Source organism: Pipistrellus hanaki (assembly GCF_964339955.1).
Source record: "Pipistrellus hanaki genome assembly, chromosome: 8".
NCBI classification, from domain to species: domain Eukaryota; kingdom Metazoa; phylum Chordata; class Mammalia; order Chiroptera; family Vespertilionidae; genus Pipistrellus; species Pipistrellus hanaki.
The window spans coordinates 67,241,895-67,258,577 of record NC_140510.1 but is presented as its reverse complement, the minus strand read 5'-3'; the positions used below and the strand labels follow the sequence as shown (position 1 = coordinate 67,258,577).

General features: G+C 58.5%; 1 protein-coding gene across 9 annotated transcripts in view; it reads left to right on the top strand.

The window, feature by feature from the left end:
• SPEG (striated muscle enriched protein kinase) overlaps nucleotides 1-16,683 on the top strand; it is a 56,621-nt gene that overhangs the window by 15,617 nt on the left and 24,321 nt on the right. For 7 of the 9 annotated variants that reach the window (XM_084893088.1, XM_084893087.1, XM_084893090.1 and 4 more), the window contains 8 exons: nucleotides 538-681; nucleotides 960-1,142; nucleotides 10,719-10,894; nucleotides 11,088-11,176; nucleotides 12,200-12,375; nucleotides 14,850-15,110; nucleotides 16,154-16,312; nucleotides 16,412-16,601. In XM_084893088.1, coding sequence (XP_084749214.1) covers nucleotides 538-681; nucleotides 960-1,142; nucleotides 10,719-10,894; nucleotides 11,088-11,176; nucleotides 12,200-12,375; nucleotides 14,850-15,110; nucleotides 16,154-16,312; nucleotides 16,412-16,601 — 1,378 coding nt within the window. Of the gene's footprint in view, nucleotides 1-537; nucleotides 682-959; nucleotides 1,143-9,325; nucleotides 9,798-10,718; nucleotides 10,895-11,087; nucleotides 11,177-12,199; nucleotides 12,376-13,723; nucleotides 14,534-14,849; nucleotides 15,111-16,153; nucleotides 16,313-16,411; nucleotides 16,602-16,683 lie in introns of those variants that run through there. The other 2 variants (XM_084893094.1, XM_084893095.1) reach the window with 2 other exon arrangements.

Sequence of the window (16,683 nt, the reverse complement as noted above, 5' to 3'; positions counted from 1 at the left end):
TGTTTGACGGATGGACAAAATCAAAGCTGATTTCCATGGGGCCTCTCAGACAACTATAGGGCGGCATCACTAATATCACAGTACATCCCATGCTGCCCTGTGACGTCACTATTATTACTTCCATGTCAGGGTGCTGTTAGCTTGTCTTCTGTCTGTGTGGAAACTTGTAGTAGCTTGCGCCCCTCAGCGTGCCTTGTACAGGGATGATCTACCATCCCCGACCACTGATTTGTGTAAAGATGGGGCAGGGTTTCTGCCTTCCCTCAGAAACAACATGGTGGCTGAGGTTGAAGAGCAGACAAACGGATGTAGAGTCCTGGCTGCCCTGTCCTTCTTGAGAACCCCCTTACTGTCTTCCTTCCTTCAGTGTCTCAGGACATTCAGGAGAGAGACCTTTTGCTTCCTAACCCCCACCTTCTAGAAGCCCCTCTCTCTGGGTTTGGATTTCTAAGATGCGGGACTGCCATCACACCCTCTACCCCCGAGTCATCCCCATAGGACCATATCCCTTTACCCTGTCCCCCGTGTCTCTGGCAGAGTCTTCGGACGACTCTTATGTGTCTGCTGGAGAAGAGCCCCTGGAGGCCCCTGTGTTTGAGATCCCCCTGCAGGACGCGGTGGTGGCCCCGGGGGCAGATGTGCTGCTCAAGTGTATCATCACCGCCAACCCCTCTCCCCAAGGTGAGCTCCAGAGTCGGGGCCTGGCTAAGGTTGAGACAGGGAGGGGGAGGTGAAGAGGGAAGCTCATCTGCTCCTGCATGTGCCAGAGCTTTCCCAGAATCCCCTGAGAGAGGGGAGGGTAGGCCTGGGCTTCTGTGAGTGAGGGGACTCCTCTGAATTATCTAGGGTGGGGAGAGGCGTGGCTTGGGCTCTGTGTGGGGTGGGAGGTGGGGGGGGAGATTGGTCCCAGTGGGCCCCCGTGGGCCATGGTGACTGGGCACCCTGCTGCTTCCCCCCAGTGTCCTGGCAGAAGGATGGGTCCACGCTGCGCAGTGACGGCCGCCTTCTCATCCGGGCGGAGGGCGAGCGGCACACCCTGCTGCTTCGGGAGGCCCGGACGGCGGATGCTGGGAACTACACGGCCACCGCTACCAATGAGCTGGGCCAGGCCAGCTGCGCTGTCACGCTGGCCGTGAGACCTGGTAGGGAGCCTGTGGGCCCCAGGGCCGGGTGGGGTGAGCAGTGACCCCTCCCTGTCGGCCCAGGTCCCCTTCCCCTCCCAGCCTAGAGCTCCACTTCCAACCAGTGTGCGGATTGTTCTTGTGTCCATTGCTCTGGCGGAAAACATTTTATTCTATTTATTAAAATATATTTTATTGATTTCTTACAGAGAGGAAGAGAGAGGGATAGATAGTTAGAAACATCGATGAGAGAGAATCCTCGATCAGCTGCCTCTTGCACACCCCCTACTGGGGATGTGCCCGCAACCAAGGTACATGCCCTTGACCGGAATCGAACCCGGGACCGACGCTCTATCCACTGAGCCAAATCGGTTCCGGCATGGTGGAAAGCATTTTAAATGGCCTTGGCCTCAGGGCAGAGGCCAAATTCCCAAGGCACACAGCAGGCTGGCCAATTCATGAAGTCACTGAAATTTGTCTTTAGACATCCTCTAAATGCCATCCTTTCCTGGCATTTCCCTGAACGGGGTCCTGTGGGGAAAGCATATTATCCTTGAGTCTCAGAGAAAAAGCATCTCCCTGTTCAAAGGGCTTAAAAACCATCAAGAACCTTCTGAGGTAATTTCCTCTCCAGAACAGCCCCCACTCCCCTTACCCCCACCCTCGCTGCTCCCTTAAGAGAGACACTTTTAAGTGCTTTCCTCCCTCCCTTGTTCCTTCTGTTGAACCCAAAGCTCTAAAGAAGGTCCAGCTGAGACCACTCCTGGGAGGTGGCAGTGGCTGAGGCTGCCCTGTTTTCTATTTTTATGAAAGTCCTCACTTGGTGTCAGACTACTTCCTTTGGGTTTAAGCCCAGTTGCTTTCAGGTTCCGGGTAGGGCTGGACAGGTGTCCATGGCCATGGCCATGGCCTGTTCAACCTGTTCAGGTCACTGGGCCTGACAATGAGTTGACCCTGGGCAGTGGGGGTGGGAGGAATTGAGGCTGGGGAAGGGGCATTCCCGAAGCAAAAGACGCAGACTCAGCCCTCGAGGAGGTGACGCTGGGTGATGACCCTCCACCGGAGGACTTAGGGTGGAGGAAAACGCAGGGCGGATCAGCCCTGTCCCTAGGAGAGTCGAGCGGTGGGTCGGGGTTGTGGGATGCTGGATTGGGAGACATGAGGGCCCTGAAGGAAGCTGGGATTTAGACCGGCAGCGGGAGGGGTGGGCATGCCAGGAGCGGGGAGAGAACACGCTGTTCTCTCCCCTTTTTCACTCAGCCCTGCTGGTGACAAGATTATAGAGCCTGTCTTGCTGTGGGTCAGGACCTCAGCACCTTCTCAATCAGGGAGTTCTTGGTGGTATCTGACCTGAGTTCAAGTCCTGCTTTACATCCTTATGGTTGTACCTCTCTCGCTTTGCAGAAGGGCAGGTCTTAGCTTACAGACCACTCCCAGAAGCTCAGATTTAAGGCTCTCTCCTTCCCCCTGCCTCTCCCACCTCAAGGAATCACACTGTCCCTCTGCTGTGTGCTTCCCTCCTTCCATCACCTCCGGGATCTGCCTCTGACTCAGCTCCCAGCTCCCAGATCCGCTTAGGGGGCCCAGGCATGGGTCCAGGACTCTGGTCAATACCTGGCTTGGACTATTTGGCAAGGAGTGGGGGTGGGGGGGGGGGCTGTTCCCCAATACTGGCTCCGGGCCATTTGGGAGCCTTTTATGGTTGGGAAGGAGGCTTGGGGCAAGGCAGCTGTCTGCACTTGTCTTTGCTGGCTGAACCTCCCTCCAGTTTCAGTTTCCTCATTTGTAAACCAGAGATAATGATACTATTCGCAAGAAAGAAAGCAAACGTGTAAACGAGCTTTACGAACTGGAAAGCCATAGACAAACGTTAGTTGTTAGCGTTATTAAGTGGTGCTGTTGTGCACTGGAGCTCAGGTGCCCACGAAGCTAGCTTCGGGAAGCTGTCTTTTCCTTTTCTTTCCTTTCTTCATATGGTTTATGCCTTGGAGTCTCCTCCCTGCCCCTGCCAAGCCCGCAGCCCCCAACCCCCCCCCCCCCCCCCCTATTTCCCAGATGTCACAGCATCTATGTGCCTCTTCACCCCCGGGGAGCTAGGGTGTGCACCCAGAGAATAGCTCCTGAAAGTCAGACTGGCTCCAGGCTCCAGGGCTTGAGGGGCAGGCACGTGGGTCCAGACTCGGCTCTTGCGGAGGAAGCCGACTTTCTTACCCTACAAGGCTCTGTTTGGTCCAGAGCAGCTGGACGGAGGCCAGTGGACCGGGAGAGCAGCAGGAATGGGCGGAACCAGTGGGTGGCACAGACATTTGGCAAAGGCCGGGTCCCAGGCCTGGAGTTTGTAGGGAGTGGGAGGGGGCTGGGAAGGGGGCTGGGGAAGGGCGTTCTGCAGGGTGGCTGTGGGTGGCGTGGGAGTAGGCTGAGGGAGGGAGTGTCTGGTGTGTTTTGGGAAGAGGCCATGTGGAACCACCTTCTTTTCTTGCTCCTCACCAACACCGTTGGTAACCAGGACTGGCTGCCCAGTGCCCTCTTGGGGTCCCCACCCCCACAGGACCTGCTTTTGAGGGCTCACAGACCTCCGTTCCTGGTTGGGAACCACTGGGACGGGGAATCGGTAACTAGAGAATGTAGTTACCCTGGTGCTGTGGTTTGGGGGGGCACAGTGTCCTCACCAGCTCTGGCAGCCCCAGCCAGCCCTGGATCCCTCTCATCCTGCCCCACCCCACCCCTCACCGAATAACTGCTGAGGCCACGGTTGAGCTCCCAAAGGGTGTGTGTATCAGGACAGTGGGCTGGAGGGTGTGAGAAGTGCTTAACTGAAGCTGAGCGTTTCACAGCTGCCTGCATCCATCACACGGGCATTTATTGAGTCCCGACTGGGTGCCAAGGGCTACATCTCTAAATAGTTTCATGTGTTTGGAGAGCGCCATATGCTTTTCCCCAAACCCTTTCCCATCCCTTCCCTTACTTGAGCTCCATCGCTCCTGTACAGTTGACGCTTGAACGGTTCGGGGGTTAGGGGCACTTACTGCCATTGCAGTAGGAAATCCTCTTATACCTGTAGTTGGGCCTCCAGGGGGGCAGATTCCCAACTGCCAGGTGACCCTTGAACAACGGGGCTTTGAACCGCTCAGGCCAATTAGAAACCATCGTGTATAAGGAACCGTTGCAGTTCAAACCCGTTATTCAGGGTCAACTGTGTATTCCTTGGAGGGCCATGACGGGTGGTGACATTCCCAGTTTATAGATGGGAAGGTGGAGAGTAAAGCGGCACAGAGATAGACAGCACGAGGCCAGCATCTCTGCTTAGCATCTGTAATCTGCCTGGGGTGCTGTAAGCAAGAGGGGATTGAAGTACTCGCCTCTGAAGAAATAAACGTAGTGTGATGGCAGATGAACATAACAAGACTAGTTAGCGTCTCCGGAGCACTTTGTATGTACCAGGCCCTGGGTTGATTGGGTTCTCACGTTTAATCCACCCTGTGAGGTAGGTTCTGTTATTATGCCCACATTACAGATGAGAAAACTGAGACTTGGAAAGCTTTAGCAAAGTGCTCTAGAGTAGTGCTGATCAACAGAAATTTCTGTGACAGAACTACTATATGAGCACAGTCCAATATGATAGCCACTAACCACATGTGGGTATTGAGCATTTGAAATGTGGTTAGTGTGACGGAAGGGCCGAATTTTTTTATTTCATTTTCATTAATGTACATTTACATCATCTCAGTGGCTCGTGGTTGCCCTGTTTGCTCAGCTATAGGAGCATAGGGTCAGTGGGAAGCTGGGTGGTGATTTGAAGCCCTGCCCTTGTGTGTCCCAAGTCTGCACTCCTGACCACTGCACCACACTGTCCCCTTTCCTCTACTCAAGAAGTTCAGGGCTCAGGTAGAATTGTGCTCATGAGCTCATGGGGTGGGGATAGGAGCAGAGACTGCCGATGTTCTTGGGTTTATTTCCTTTCTTGACCTCCCCCCATCCCTGTGACTGTGGTCCTGCTTTGTTTCCCTGCATGCCCTGTGGCACACAATTGGCTCATCCCACTGAGGGCTCTGGTCAGGAGGAAGGGGGCCATGGGTGGCTTCATGTACCCAGGCCTCTGTCCTGCTGCTGTCAGTCCTCCCCTCAAGCACTGGTCTCATACATTTGAGCCTAAGGCTCTAGCATTTTCCAGCAGAGACTTTGGCCTCTTCACTTCGCTTTAGCTGGCCACCATGTCCTCATCTGAGCAGCAAGGATCATAACCGCTGGGCTGCTTTCTCCGTCAGATTTGTGAGGCTCGGCAGAGCTGAAGATTCAGCCAAGGGCCTTTGGGCCAGGGGAAATGGCTTATCAAAGCTCATTTGGTCCCATCTGTATGATGGCGCTCTCACAACGGAAAAGAGGTGGTTGGGAGGTCATGAACATAAAAGGAAAGGAAGGAAATTATGGCGCTCCTGTCTGCCCCTTCTTCTGCTGGCCTGGCCCTGGCCCCGGCAGATTCTTCCTTATGAAGTCAGTGGCTGCCTGTCGAGGGGACCTTACATGCCACATGGCCCCATGGCCCATCCTTGATGGGGCCTGGACAGCATCGAAAGAAAGCAGTGTGGTCTCTTGACTAGTCTAAGCCCTCCCTCCCCTTTTCTGTCTCCCAGAAGCAGGTCTGCCCCGACAGGTGTCCCCCCAGGGCTGCTACCTCAGAATGGGGGTCATCACACACAGCCTATCAGAGGAATGGGGGTCTAATTTACTGCAGGTGCCAATGCTTATCTAACATGGGGCAGTCTTAAACAGCAGTCCTAAATAACCTTATGTTAGAACTGAGCCACGTCCACGCCTAGGTCAGGCTGACCATGTGAAATGCTCTCTGCTTCCTTGTCTATTTTTAAACCCAAATTGAAACATTCTCAGCACAGCTCCTCCTTTTCCCTCCCTTTCATGGTGAGATTAGCACAGCGGGCACTTAAACAAATCGCCCCTGGAGAAACCCACTGGGACGGTGCTGGTGGACGGTGCTGGCCTGTGAGTGGCCAGGCCACGTACAAGACTGTGAGCCTCCAACACATACTCCCTTCCGCAGATGCCTCAAAGGGCCCCCTTAGCCCTCAGGGCGAAGGCACACTCCGGAAGCTGGCCTCAGCCTTCCCGCCTTCCTGCCTTCTGCACCTGCAGATGAGCTGCGGGTGGCTGGAGGCAGCCGAGGCAGCGGGAGAGACCTGCTCTAACGTGGTCACGTCCCATTTCTCTCTTCTTTACCTAATTCTGTAGCCGGAGGGGTTGAGCTGCAGTTCTCTGCGCTCGCTTCCTGCCTCGGAACATTTGCTCCCCTGGTTTCCTTTTCCAGGATTGCTTTTTTTTTTTTCCTGCTTAAACTGAACTAACTCTTCAATCTAATACACCCCTTCCTTCAGTCCCCTCTTCTTTTTTTATTTTTTAAAAAATGTATATTTTATTGATTTTTTACGGAGAGGAAGAGAGAAGGATAGAGAGCTAGAAACATCAATGCGAGAGAAACATCAATCAGCTGCCTCCTGCACACCCCCCACCGGGGATGCGCCCACAACCAAGGCACATGGGGCCTTTCAGTCTGCAGGCTGACGCTCTATACACTGAGCCAAACCAGTTTTGGCAAGTCCCCTCTTCTTCCCTGGGCCCAACGTAATGTCCTACCCTCTTCACTCCTGCGGCCTTCTCTTGCCACCTTCCTTATTCCTGTTTGCTCTTATAGTCCTGTGTGTGCCTGGCTTGTCATCCCATCAGCCAGAAGGCTCCTCAGGTTATGGCTGTGCTTTCGCTACTCTTAGCCCGTGCGGCCATACCTGGTGGTTCTCCTGGACAGTCAAGGTCTGGGTGTGAGCTGACAGTGGTCGGTAGAGATCCCCAGGACTTTCCAAGTCCCCGGAACAACCTGGATAACACACAGAGGCTGGCTGAGACACACATCTGCAAAGGGTAACGAGGACCTGCCTAAGGGTGGAGGTCGGGGGACAGAGGAGACCATAGAGCAGTGGTCCTCAAAGTGTCAGCTCCAGACCAGGAGTATCAGCATCACCTAGGCAACGTGTTAGAGATGCACATCATCGGCTCCAGCCCTGACCTGTGAATCAGAGACGCAGGGCAGGTTCCAGCAATCTGTGTCTTAAGGAGCTTTATGGGTAATTCTGGTGAATGGTGAATTTGAGAACCACTGCCCTCGAGTTAGGGACCTTGTGCAGGTGGGAGGCCAGATGGTATAGTGCAGTGGTTGGCAAACCGCGGCTCGCGAGCCACATGCGGCTCTTTGGCCCCTTACGTGTGGCTCTTCCACAAAATACCATGGCCTGGGCGAGTCTATTTTGAAGAAGTGGCGTTAGAAGGAGTTTAAGTTTAAAAAATTTGGCTCTCAAAAGGAATTTTGATCATTGTACTGTTGATATTTGGCTCTGTTGACTAAGGAGTTTGCCCACCACTGCTATAGTGGGAACACGTGGGCTATGGAGCCAGACCTCTGAGGTTCTGAGCCCTGCGCTGTAATTTGGTGGCTGAGCGAGATGGGACTGAGTAACACCACCTTTTAGGGTTATCGTCCTTCTCACATGGGGATTGTGTAGGTCCCTAAACTTTCATGTGCATAAGAATCAGCTAGGTGCTTTTGAAAATGCAATTTCCTGACCTCTGTTTCAATAAGGGGTCAGAGTGAGGCCCAGGAACTTATAGTTTAAACAGGCTCCCAGGAGGTCCTGCTGTGGGTGATTCAAGGACCATTCTGAGGAGCCCTGAGGTAGAGGGCCTATCATGTAGGTAACCCTAATTTGTGGGCTCCCCAATGCCAGTACTTGACTGACCTGGGAGCAGTGTTGAACAGGCCAGGCACATGCAGAGTCAGTGTGCTTTGCAGTGGTGGGGTGTGCAGGGGCAGCACCTACATGGTGGGCATTTGTGCTTCCTGGGTTTGGGGGGTACCTGCTTCCCATTCCCTGGCTGGGATGATTGTTTCCCACAGTGAGAGCTGGCCTTGTGGGTGGAGCACAGCTGGGATGTAGGGATTGGCTACAAAGGTTTTGGGGTGTGTGTGTGTGGGGGGGCAATGAAAAGGGGTGGTACCAGAGCCGGGTGTGGAACAGTAGCGGCTCTGGGACCTGGAGACAGAGATCCCTGATCAGCCTCCTTGGCCACAAGTTTTGGGAGTACAAAGGGGTGGGGGCCATGGCCTTGTTTCAGAGAGGCCCCGTTCTGGCCCCTCTGGAGCCTGAGCCTCCTGCCTAGGCTGCTCTGACAGCCCCCTCTCTGAGGGGCTTGAAGGATTTCTCTCTGGTTAGCTTGGCCACTGAATTCCCCAACGTGCTGTTCCCCTAGCCACCACCAGAGGGCTCTGAGGATCCCTGCAAACCTGACCCATCTGCTTTAATCTCTCCTCTCCCTCCCTGGGCCAGTGGCCTCAGCGCTGTCCAACCTGGAGGTGACTCAAGAGGTCACCAGGACCCAGAGAGGGGAGGGGTGCCTGCCTTCAGGGGCCATGCCTGTGATCTCAGCGTAAGCTAATGGCAAGGCCCGAGCAGATACTCACCAAGTGACCATTCTGACTTCCTTCCCCACCCCCACCTCAAGCCAGCCAGCCTGAATGGTGAGCCCCCTCTTCTGCCAGTCCCCCCCCACCACCACCACTACCCCCCTTCACTGGCAATGATGGGAAACACAGGTCATAGCTTGGGAATGTGGCCCTGGGCAGGGGTGATAGGAGGAGGGAGAAGGACATGTGACCTCTCAACAGCTCCCTTCCTCTCCTGTTCTGTCTCCAAGCCCCTTCCTCACCCCAAATACAGATGGGTGCTGGTAGGGAGGGGCTGGTGGGGGAAGCAGCCCCTGTCTCCTGACCGCTGGCCCTGGTGGGGCTGAGGAGGAGAGGGACAACTGCCAACTGGTAGCGCCCGTAGGAAGAGTGTTGGGCACAGGCCCAGCGCCTGTAGCGGCTGCTGGGCCAAACCCGCCCTGGCAGGACGGGGAGACAGAGGTGGGGTTCTGGGCCCACTCAGATGGAGAGGGGCTTCTCTGGGAGCCGAGGTCTCTGATTCTCGGCACCAGAGAAAACAGGCCGTGGCCTGGCTCGTAGGATTTGAGGCCTGTTGGGAATCTCGTTGGTTCGGTCAGAGCAAGGGGCCTCAGAACGGCTGTTTGCCTTCAGTACCTCCTCTGGTGGAACGCGTTGAGATGAGTGGGTCTGGGTAAGCGTCTTGGATGCTGCGTGCAGTGCCACCCCCATCTTCCCCCGGGGACCAAGGCCTTTGAATCGAGGCGCCGCTGAGGGGGCTTTGTGCTTGTCAGAGTTCAGAAGCTGTAAGGAGAGAAAAGGCAGATCCTGCTGCTTGGGAATGAGCAGGGAGGCTAAATACAGCCGGCTGCACTCTGCCCCTCCCCTCTCCTCCCCCTCCACTCCAGGCCCGAGCTGCCTGTGGTCTCAGCAGGCACCACCTCTCCAGCCAGCTGCCTGCCTGCCACCCAGCCTGTCCCCACCAGGCCAGCCCCCACCTTCCCCTTCCCCTCCCCCAGGACCTCGTGCAGAGCCTCAGCAGGGTCAGCGAGTGAGTGGGGCTGGGCAGGCCGGGCTCTTGCTCTCTGGGGAACCTGGTGGGGTGGGTAGTGGGCAGGCAGCGGAAAGGCCTGGTGCCAGGGCAGAGCCTTTGGGACAGGCTCAGGCTGGGGTCTGTGTGGCAGAGTCTCCAGGTGAGTTGGGGTGCAGCCCTGTGGGGGGCCGGGCCACAGGGACTTGGGCTGGGGGAACCAGGAGGAGGGGCCAGGGGGCTGCGGCAGACTCATGTCTGTATTTGGCAGTCGGCGAGGAGCCAGCTCAGTGAAGCTGGGCCCCTGGCCAGTAGCAGGGGAGGGCGTCAGGGCCCTGGGGACACCCCTCCCCCAAAGACACACTGGTGCCCCCTCCCCTTCCCCAGCTGCCTTTCTCTGTGGATGACGCAAACACTGCTCTCCCATCTCCTGAGAGTTTTGGGGCCCATGCTTTAGGTCTGGGGCCAGCAGGTGCTCCTGGGGTATCTGGGGCAGGAAGCTGAGAACGGAGAGGGGGAAGGGCGGGCTGGACAGTGCCACCTCATTGGCCCTGGCACTGAGGTCAGGACGGGGTTCGTCTGAGGTGTGTGTTCCTCTGCACTAGGCCCAGCTCACCCAAGATACGGGTGTCCTAGTTGTGCCACCCTGGGGTCCAGAGACATGAACCGCCTGCTTCAGGAGCCTGCGATTCTGTGCCAGGAATGTGTGTGTTGCGGGCTCCCGGGAATTCCACGTCTCCCACAAGGCCCAGGAGCGGCCCCGCTGCTCCCTGAATCCCTGGCCCCAGGCCATTCCTCTGGTTCCCCTGCTCAGGAGGATCAGCAGCATTAGGAGAGTCTGTGGCAGGATTCAGGGACTCGGGGAAGGAAATACCTGGCAAGGTCACATAGCAAGCAAGCCCCGGGAAGCGAGGTCAGGGCTCGGTTGGCCTGCGGGAACCGCCTCACCTCCTGGGCTCCCCTTCCAGACATTGTCGGGCCCTTGATCTCAGGCTGATCCATGTGGCTCTCTCAGTCTCTCTGCCCTCCGTCCTCTCCTGGCATCCCCCTGTGTGCCACAGTCTCTCCTCCGTCTCTCCTCCAGGTGGGTCCACATCCCCTTTCAGCAGCCCCATCACCTCTGACGAGGAGTACCTGAGCCCCCCAGAGGAGTTCCCGGAGCCTGGGGAGACCTGGCCCCAACCCGTCACCATGAAGCTCAGCCCCAGCCAGAACCGCCGCTCCTCAGATGCTGGCTCCAAGGCGCCCCCCACCTTCAAGGTCAGATCACGGAGCCCAGCCTGAGCCTCCCGAGTCCCTCCATTCCTTCGCGTGGCCTCTTGTTCTTGGGGCCACCCCGGGTTTCAGCACAGCCTGGAGCTCGACCCCATTAACTGAGAGCCAGCCTCTGTCCCAGATCCCCCCACCCCGCAGGAGCTGAAGCTGGGCCCTGACACTTTGGGGTTCCCTGCAGGTCTCCCTCATGGACCAGTCAGTAAGAGAAGGCCAAGATGTTACCATGAGCATCCGTGTGCAGGGGGAGCCCAAGCCAGTGGTCTCCTGGTGAGTAGCAGCTAACCACCTCCTGCCAGCTCCCTGCTCCTGGCCTGGCCCTGCAAGACCCGGCTCTGGGCAGAGGGGGCCGGGCCCTTTATGGACTTCCCTGGATCTGTAGGGGACCGCGTCCCACCTACAGCGGTGCCACTCCCCCAACCTGCCCTGCCTCTGTCCCGGCCTGGGTGCAGGGCTCACTGGGGGCTTCCTCCTGGAGGAGGGGTTTGCTCACCTGGGCTAAACAGCCCAGAGCCGTCTCACTCCCCGGGGAGGCTGCCCGCCCCCGGCCCGCTGACCTCAGACGGTCTTTAGAGGCCTTCTCTGAGCCCAGCCCTGTGCGAGTGAGCCCCGTGCCGAGCCCTGTGCGAGTGAGCCCCGTGCTGAGCCCCGTGCCGAGCCCCGTGCCGAGCCCCGTGCCGAGCCCTGTGCGAGTGAGCCCCGTGCTGAGCCCTGTGCCGAGCCCTGTGCCGAGCCCTGTGCTGAGCCCAGGTGAAACCATTTGTTTCTGAGCTGCCAGGGTCCAGAGTTAAAATCGGGCCTCATCGGTGGTGCCCCATCCCAGGTGCCTGGAGCTTTCATGCGTTGGCTCAGATTTTTGTTTTTATTGGTTTGGGTTCTACTTTCATTTCTTTAATTGATTGTCTCGTCCCCAGTGTGATTTCTTAACATTGTAAGTTATTTCCCTTTTGGGAAGTGGGAAAGCTACCTGTTCGTTATAAAGAAATAAAAATAAGACACGAGGAAATTATTAAGAGCTGAAGAGCATGGCGCCACTCTCAGTGCAGTTAAGTTCCTAGAAAGGCGAGATCCAGGTGTGCAGACATGACCTGGGAGGTCCTGGGGGAGGCGGGAGGTGGAGTCGGGGTGAAAAACCTGTCTGTGACCCGGGGGGGCCCATGGTCAGTGGGACAGATCTGGGGAGGGGACAAATGACGAAGAGGGAGGAGAGGCCAGCCCGGCTCTGTGCCCCCACTTCCTCGTGTGCAGGTGAGGGCCCTGGGCCCTGGGTCTGAGCTCTTGCCCCTCTGACAGGCTGAGGAACCGCCAGCCCGTGCGCCCAGACCAGCGGCGCTTCGCCGAGGAGGCAGAGGGAGGGCTGTGCCGGCTGCGGATCCTGGCCGCCGAGCGGGGCGACGCTGGCTTCTACACGTGCAAAGCAGTGAACGAGTATGGCGCTCGGCAGTGCGAGGCCCGCCTGGAGGTCCGAGGTGAGTACATCCCACTCCCCATGACCCATTCCCACCTGGCCCCAGCCTCATTCCTGCCCCAGTCCTGTCCCATCGCCAATGCTGACATAGCCTTAGTTATGGGATGCCAGAACTGAAAGGGCCTCTGAGAGCCCCACGTTTAGCTGCTCACGTTGTAGCTGAGGAAACTGAGGTCCAAAGAGGGCAAGTGACTTGCCCAGGCCACACGGCAACTTGCCCAGCGGTCAGCTTACTACCCAGTACTGCCTTCCCCGTGCTCAGGCATACCTGCCCCTGATGCCAGCCAGCAGACCTTGCTTCCTGCCACCAGCCACTCTCTCCTTACACTCTTCTGCGTCTTTGTCACCTTGCCCTTCCCAGGCCCCCGCCCCCCAACACCCACTGCCCTCTCTCCTATTACCCATCTCATTGCTGTGCAGACTCTGTTGTGGCTGGGGTGGCAGTGGGGAGTGTCTGATAATTGGACCCGTTCGGAGGGGCCCTTGGGGTGACGGGCAGGGAGCATCGCCGGGATCCAGGGTGAGCAGAGCTGTGAAGTGTGGAGAGGGCTGGGTCTCAGAGTTGGGCCTAAGGGTAGAAGGCCTCTCAGGCATCGGGGATGGTAGGCCCTAGCCAGGCTGCCTTGGGGGGCAGTGCTTTTCTTCCCAAGGACTGGCCATTTGCCTCTCCTTTCACCTCCCCTTTCCCTGTGGACAGTTCAGGGCTGAGAACCCCTCCTAGGCTCTGCACTCAGCCATCGCCCCCCCTTTCTGGCAGAGGCCAGCTGTGAGAGCTCCCAGGATCTCCAGGCCCTGCCGGAGCCCAGGCCCTCACAGTCATGGTTGCCCTAAAGGACCCTGCCTGCCTCAGTTACCGGACCCTGTGCCTCCTGTTCCTGGGGTCGCCTCCTCCTCAGTCTCTGAATTCTTCCACATCCACTGCCAACCCCCATCCCACAGCCTGGCCCCATTCTCTGGCCTGCGCCTGCCCCTTCAGGGTCTGGTCTGCCCTGCTTCTCTGTGCTAACCCATGTCTCAGTGCTTCTCTCTCTCACCCAGAATTCTCCCCGACATCTCTCAGGTTTTGGGGTGCTCCTGGTAACTGTGAATGCCTCTTCCCTGGTTGCCCAGGGCCTCTACTGCCCAGAAAACCCAGGGCCCCGGCCTCTGGCTGGCTGCCTGCCCCCACCCCAGGGCTTCGCGTGGGGGAGCTGACCGTGGCAGTTGAAGAGGCAGCTGTCTATGCTGGGGGCCTAGCCAGGCTGCGTGCGTGCTTGTGTGTACGTGTGCGTGTGTGCGTGTGTGTGTGTGCGTGCGCGTGTACTGCACTAACCTGCCGCTTGCTGACTGAGGTTTTTGTCTGTACACAGGCGAGTGAGCTCAGGGGGCCGACTGCACTCCCCCCGCTACCCTCCGAGCTGCGCCCTGTCTCAGGCACCTCTCGGACCTCGCTGTGTTTCACTGCCTCCTGCCCACAGACCCTGCCGGCCTGGACCCTGTTCCAGCCTCCCCTCCCCTTCCTTCCCCGTGCAACGTCCTGGGGGTAGTCCTGGGCCCCAGTGGACCCTTCCCTCCCCAAGTGGACATATGACTGGGCTGGCGGGGAGCCCCCACACGGACTGAGTGCCAGGAAGGGGGTGGCCATGAGGACTACCAAGACCCCTTCCCCGTCTCTCCCTGCAGGGGAGCACCCAGTGAGTGCATGTGCTGCCACTGCTACAGGCCCTGCCCGTCTATCCGTTTGTCTGTCTGTGTGTCTGTGACAGTCAGGAAAGGATGCCTCCAAGCTGGCATGGGCTAAAGCGGAGGGGGGGAGACAGGGCACAGCACCTGCAAGGTGGAGCGCCCAGAGGAGTCAGGGCTGTTGACAAGGAGCTCATGAAGTGGGGGCAGAGCACTGACCATTCCAGAAACGGGTTTTCATGGTACGGCACTACTCACAAGAGGCCAGAAGCCAGAGGCCCCGGCCCGGCGCTGATGAGGCCTGGCTGAGTCCCGGCTGTGGGCAGGTGTAGGGCCTACTTGGGGCTCCCTCTATCACTGTCAGAGTCCGGGAGGCTCTGCCCAGGAGTGAGGGAGTTAGCCAGGCTTGACACGGAAGGAGAACCTCCTGTAGAGGGTGTGGAGATGTTCAGAAGTACCTGTTTCTTAGTTCAAATAAAGTCCAGTTTGTACCCAGCTGGTGTGCTGTGTGATAATTTTTTTTCCGCCGCCGTCTCTGCCCCTACATGGCCCTCAGTTTCGCTGTCCTTGATTCCTGCCGCTTCCCGAGTTCCCCCTCCCTGGCCCAGCTGGGGTCGCTGTCCTGAAGCCAGGCCCGAGACGACCTCGCGGTCCTGGCCAGCCGGGAGCGTGGGCTTTCCCTCTGTCTCCGAAGGAACAAAATGCATCTCTCTCTCTGTGTGTGTCTGTCTGTCTCTCTCTGTGTGCGTGTGTGTCTCCCTCCCCCCGTGTCTCCGCTCCATGTGTGCCTGCTCCCTGTGGCCGCTCCCCCAGCACACCCCGAGAGCCGGTCCCTGGCCGTGCTGGCCCCCCTGCAGGACGTGGACGTGGGGGCCGGGGAAATGGCGCTGTTTGAGTGCCTGGTGGCGGGTCCTGCGGACGTGGAGGTGGACTGGCTGTGCCGTGGCCGCCTGCTGCAGCCCGCGCTGCTCAAATGCAAGATGCATTTCGATGGTCGGAAATGCAAGCTGCTGCTCACCTCCGTGCATGAGGACGATAGTGGCGTCTACACCTGCAAGCTCAGCACGGCCAAAGGTAACTGCTCACTTGGGCCCCGGGGCTGCCTTGGGCCCCCAAGGGCTGGAGGGAGGGGCCTGGAGGGAAGGAGTTGGTTGCAGAATGAGATGGAGTCTGTCTTCTGGGGGAAGAGGGGTGGGTGGGAGAGGGTGCAATACACCTGCCTCAGTAAATGCACGTGGGGCAGCACCTAGAGCAGCACCTGGCAGGAAGGGCCTCCCGTGTCAGTGCCAGCGGCTGTTCCTGTAGGAGCCCGTCTGCGGAGGCGTGGCAGGCAAACCTGGATGTGGGTTCCAGTTCCTGCCCTGTCTGCACAGCAGCCACCTGACTTTGGACAAGTCGCTTCATCTCTCTGAGCTCAGACTGTTCATCTGTAAAAAAAAGGGATCATGATAATGCCGAGCTCGGGCATCGGCAGGATTAATGAGATAATGAACGCAAAGAACAAAGCACAGCGCCCGGCGAAGGGTGCCACCTAATAAATGTCAGCCATTAGTGTTATGAATGACTTCTCTGACCTGGTCCCCGTCCTCCTCTGAGGAGTGGAGACCATGCCTCGCCAGGTTGTGGTAATGAGCGCCTAAGGTGACACGGGAGGGACCTTGGTCAGTGCCAGGCGCTGTCACTTCCCCCAGAAGATTGTCTGTGGGGCAGTGGAGGGGGGCAGAGGGGCATGTGCTTTATGTCTGGGGTGCTGGGGGGACGTATGGGCACAACCCAGGTGCAGAGGAGAATTCCAAGGGGAGGGAGAGGGGGTGCAGGGGAGGAAACGGGCTTGCCTTCTAGGCCTCTTATTGCTGAGCTGAGCATCATCCTGGGTGGGCAGGTTGAGCTGAGGATGGGAGAGCTGGGCTGGGGCCCTGGACACCCATCGTATCCCTAGCCACCATAGCAGCCTCTGCCACCCTTGCCGACCTCCACCTTCCTGAGAAGGCCCAGTGCCTCTTCTGGTGCCGAGGGACCTTGCTGGGTTCCAGCTCCTGGCCCAGGCAGGGGGCCTGTGGGTTGGGGTGCCTGGGGTTCCGTGGCCTTTGTTGCCCCAGTGCCCGTCCCTCCTGCAGACGAGCTGACCTGCAGCGCCCGGCTGACGGTGCGGCCCTCGCTGGCGCCCTTGTTCACGCGGCTGCTGGAGGATCTGGAGGTGCTGGAAGGCCGCACGGCCCGCTTCGACTGCAAGATCAGTGGCACCCCGCCCCCCTCCGTGACCTGGACTCATTTTGGTATGGCCCTCCACCCTGCAGATGTTGGGGGGACTCCCCAGGGGCCAGAGAGCAGGACCCCTCTCTGAGTCTGCCGCGCATCCCGCCTCCCTCCCCCAGGCCGCGCCGTGGAGGAGAGCGAGAACTTGCGTCTGCGGCAGGACGGGGGGCTGCACTCGCTGCACATCGCCCACGTGGGCAGCGAGGACGAGGGGCTCTACGCAGTCAGCGCCACCAACACCCACGGCCAGGCCCACTGCTCGGCCCAGCTCTACGTGGAGGAGCCTCGGACGGCTGCCACGGGCCCCAGGTACTTGCCGGGTGCCCCGGAGCTGCCAGGGCTGCCTCTGTGGGGCCCCAGCCCTGCCCGTGGCAGGAGGCAAAGCTCTGGG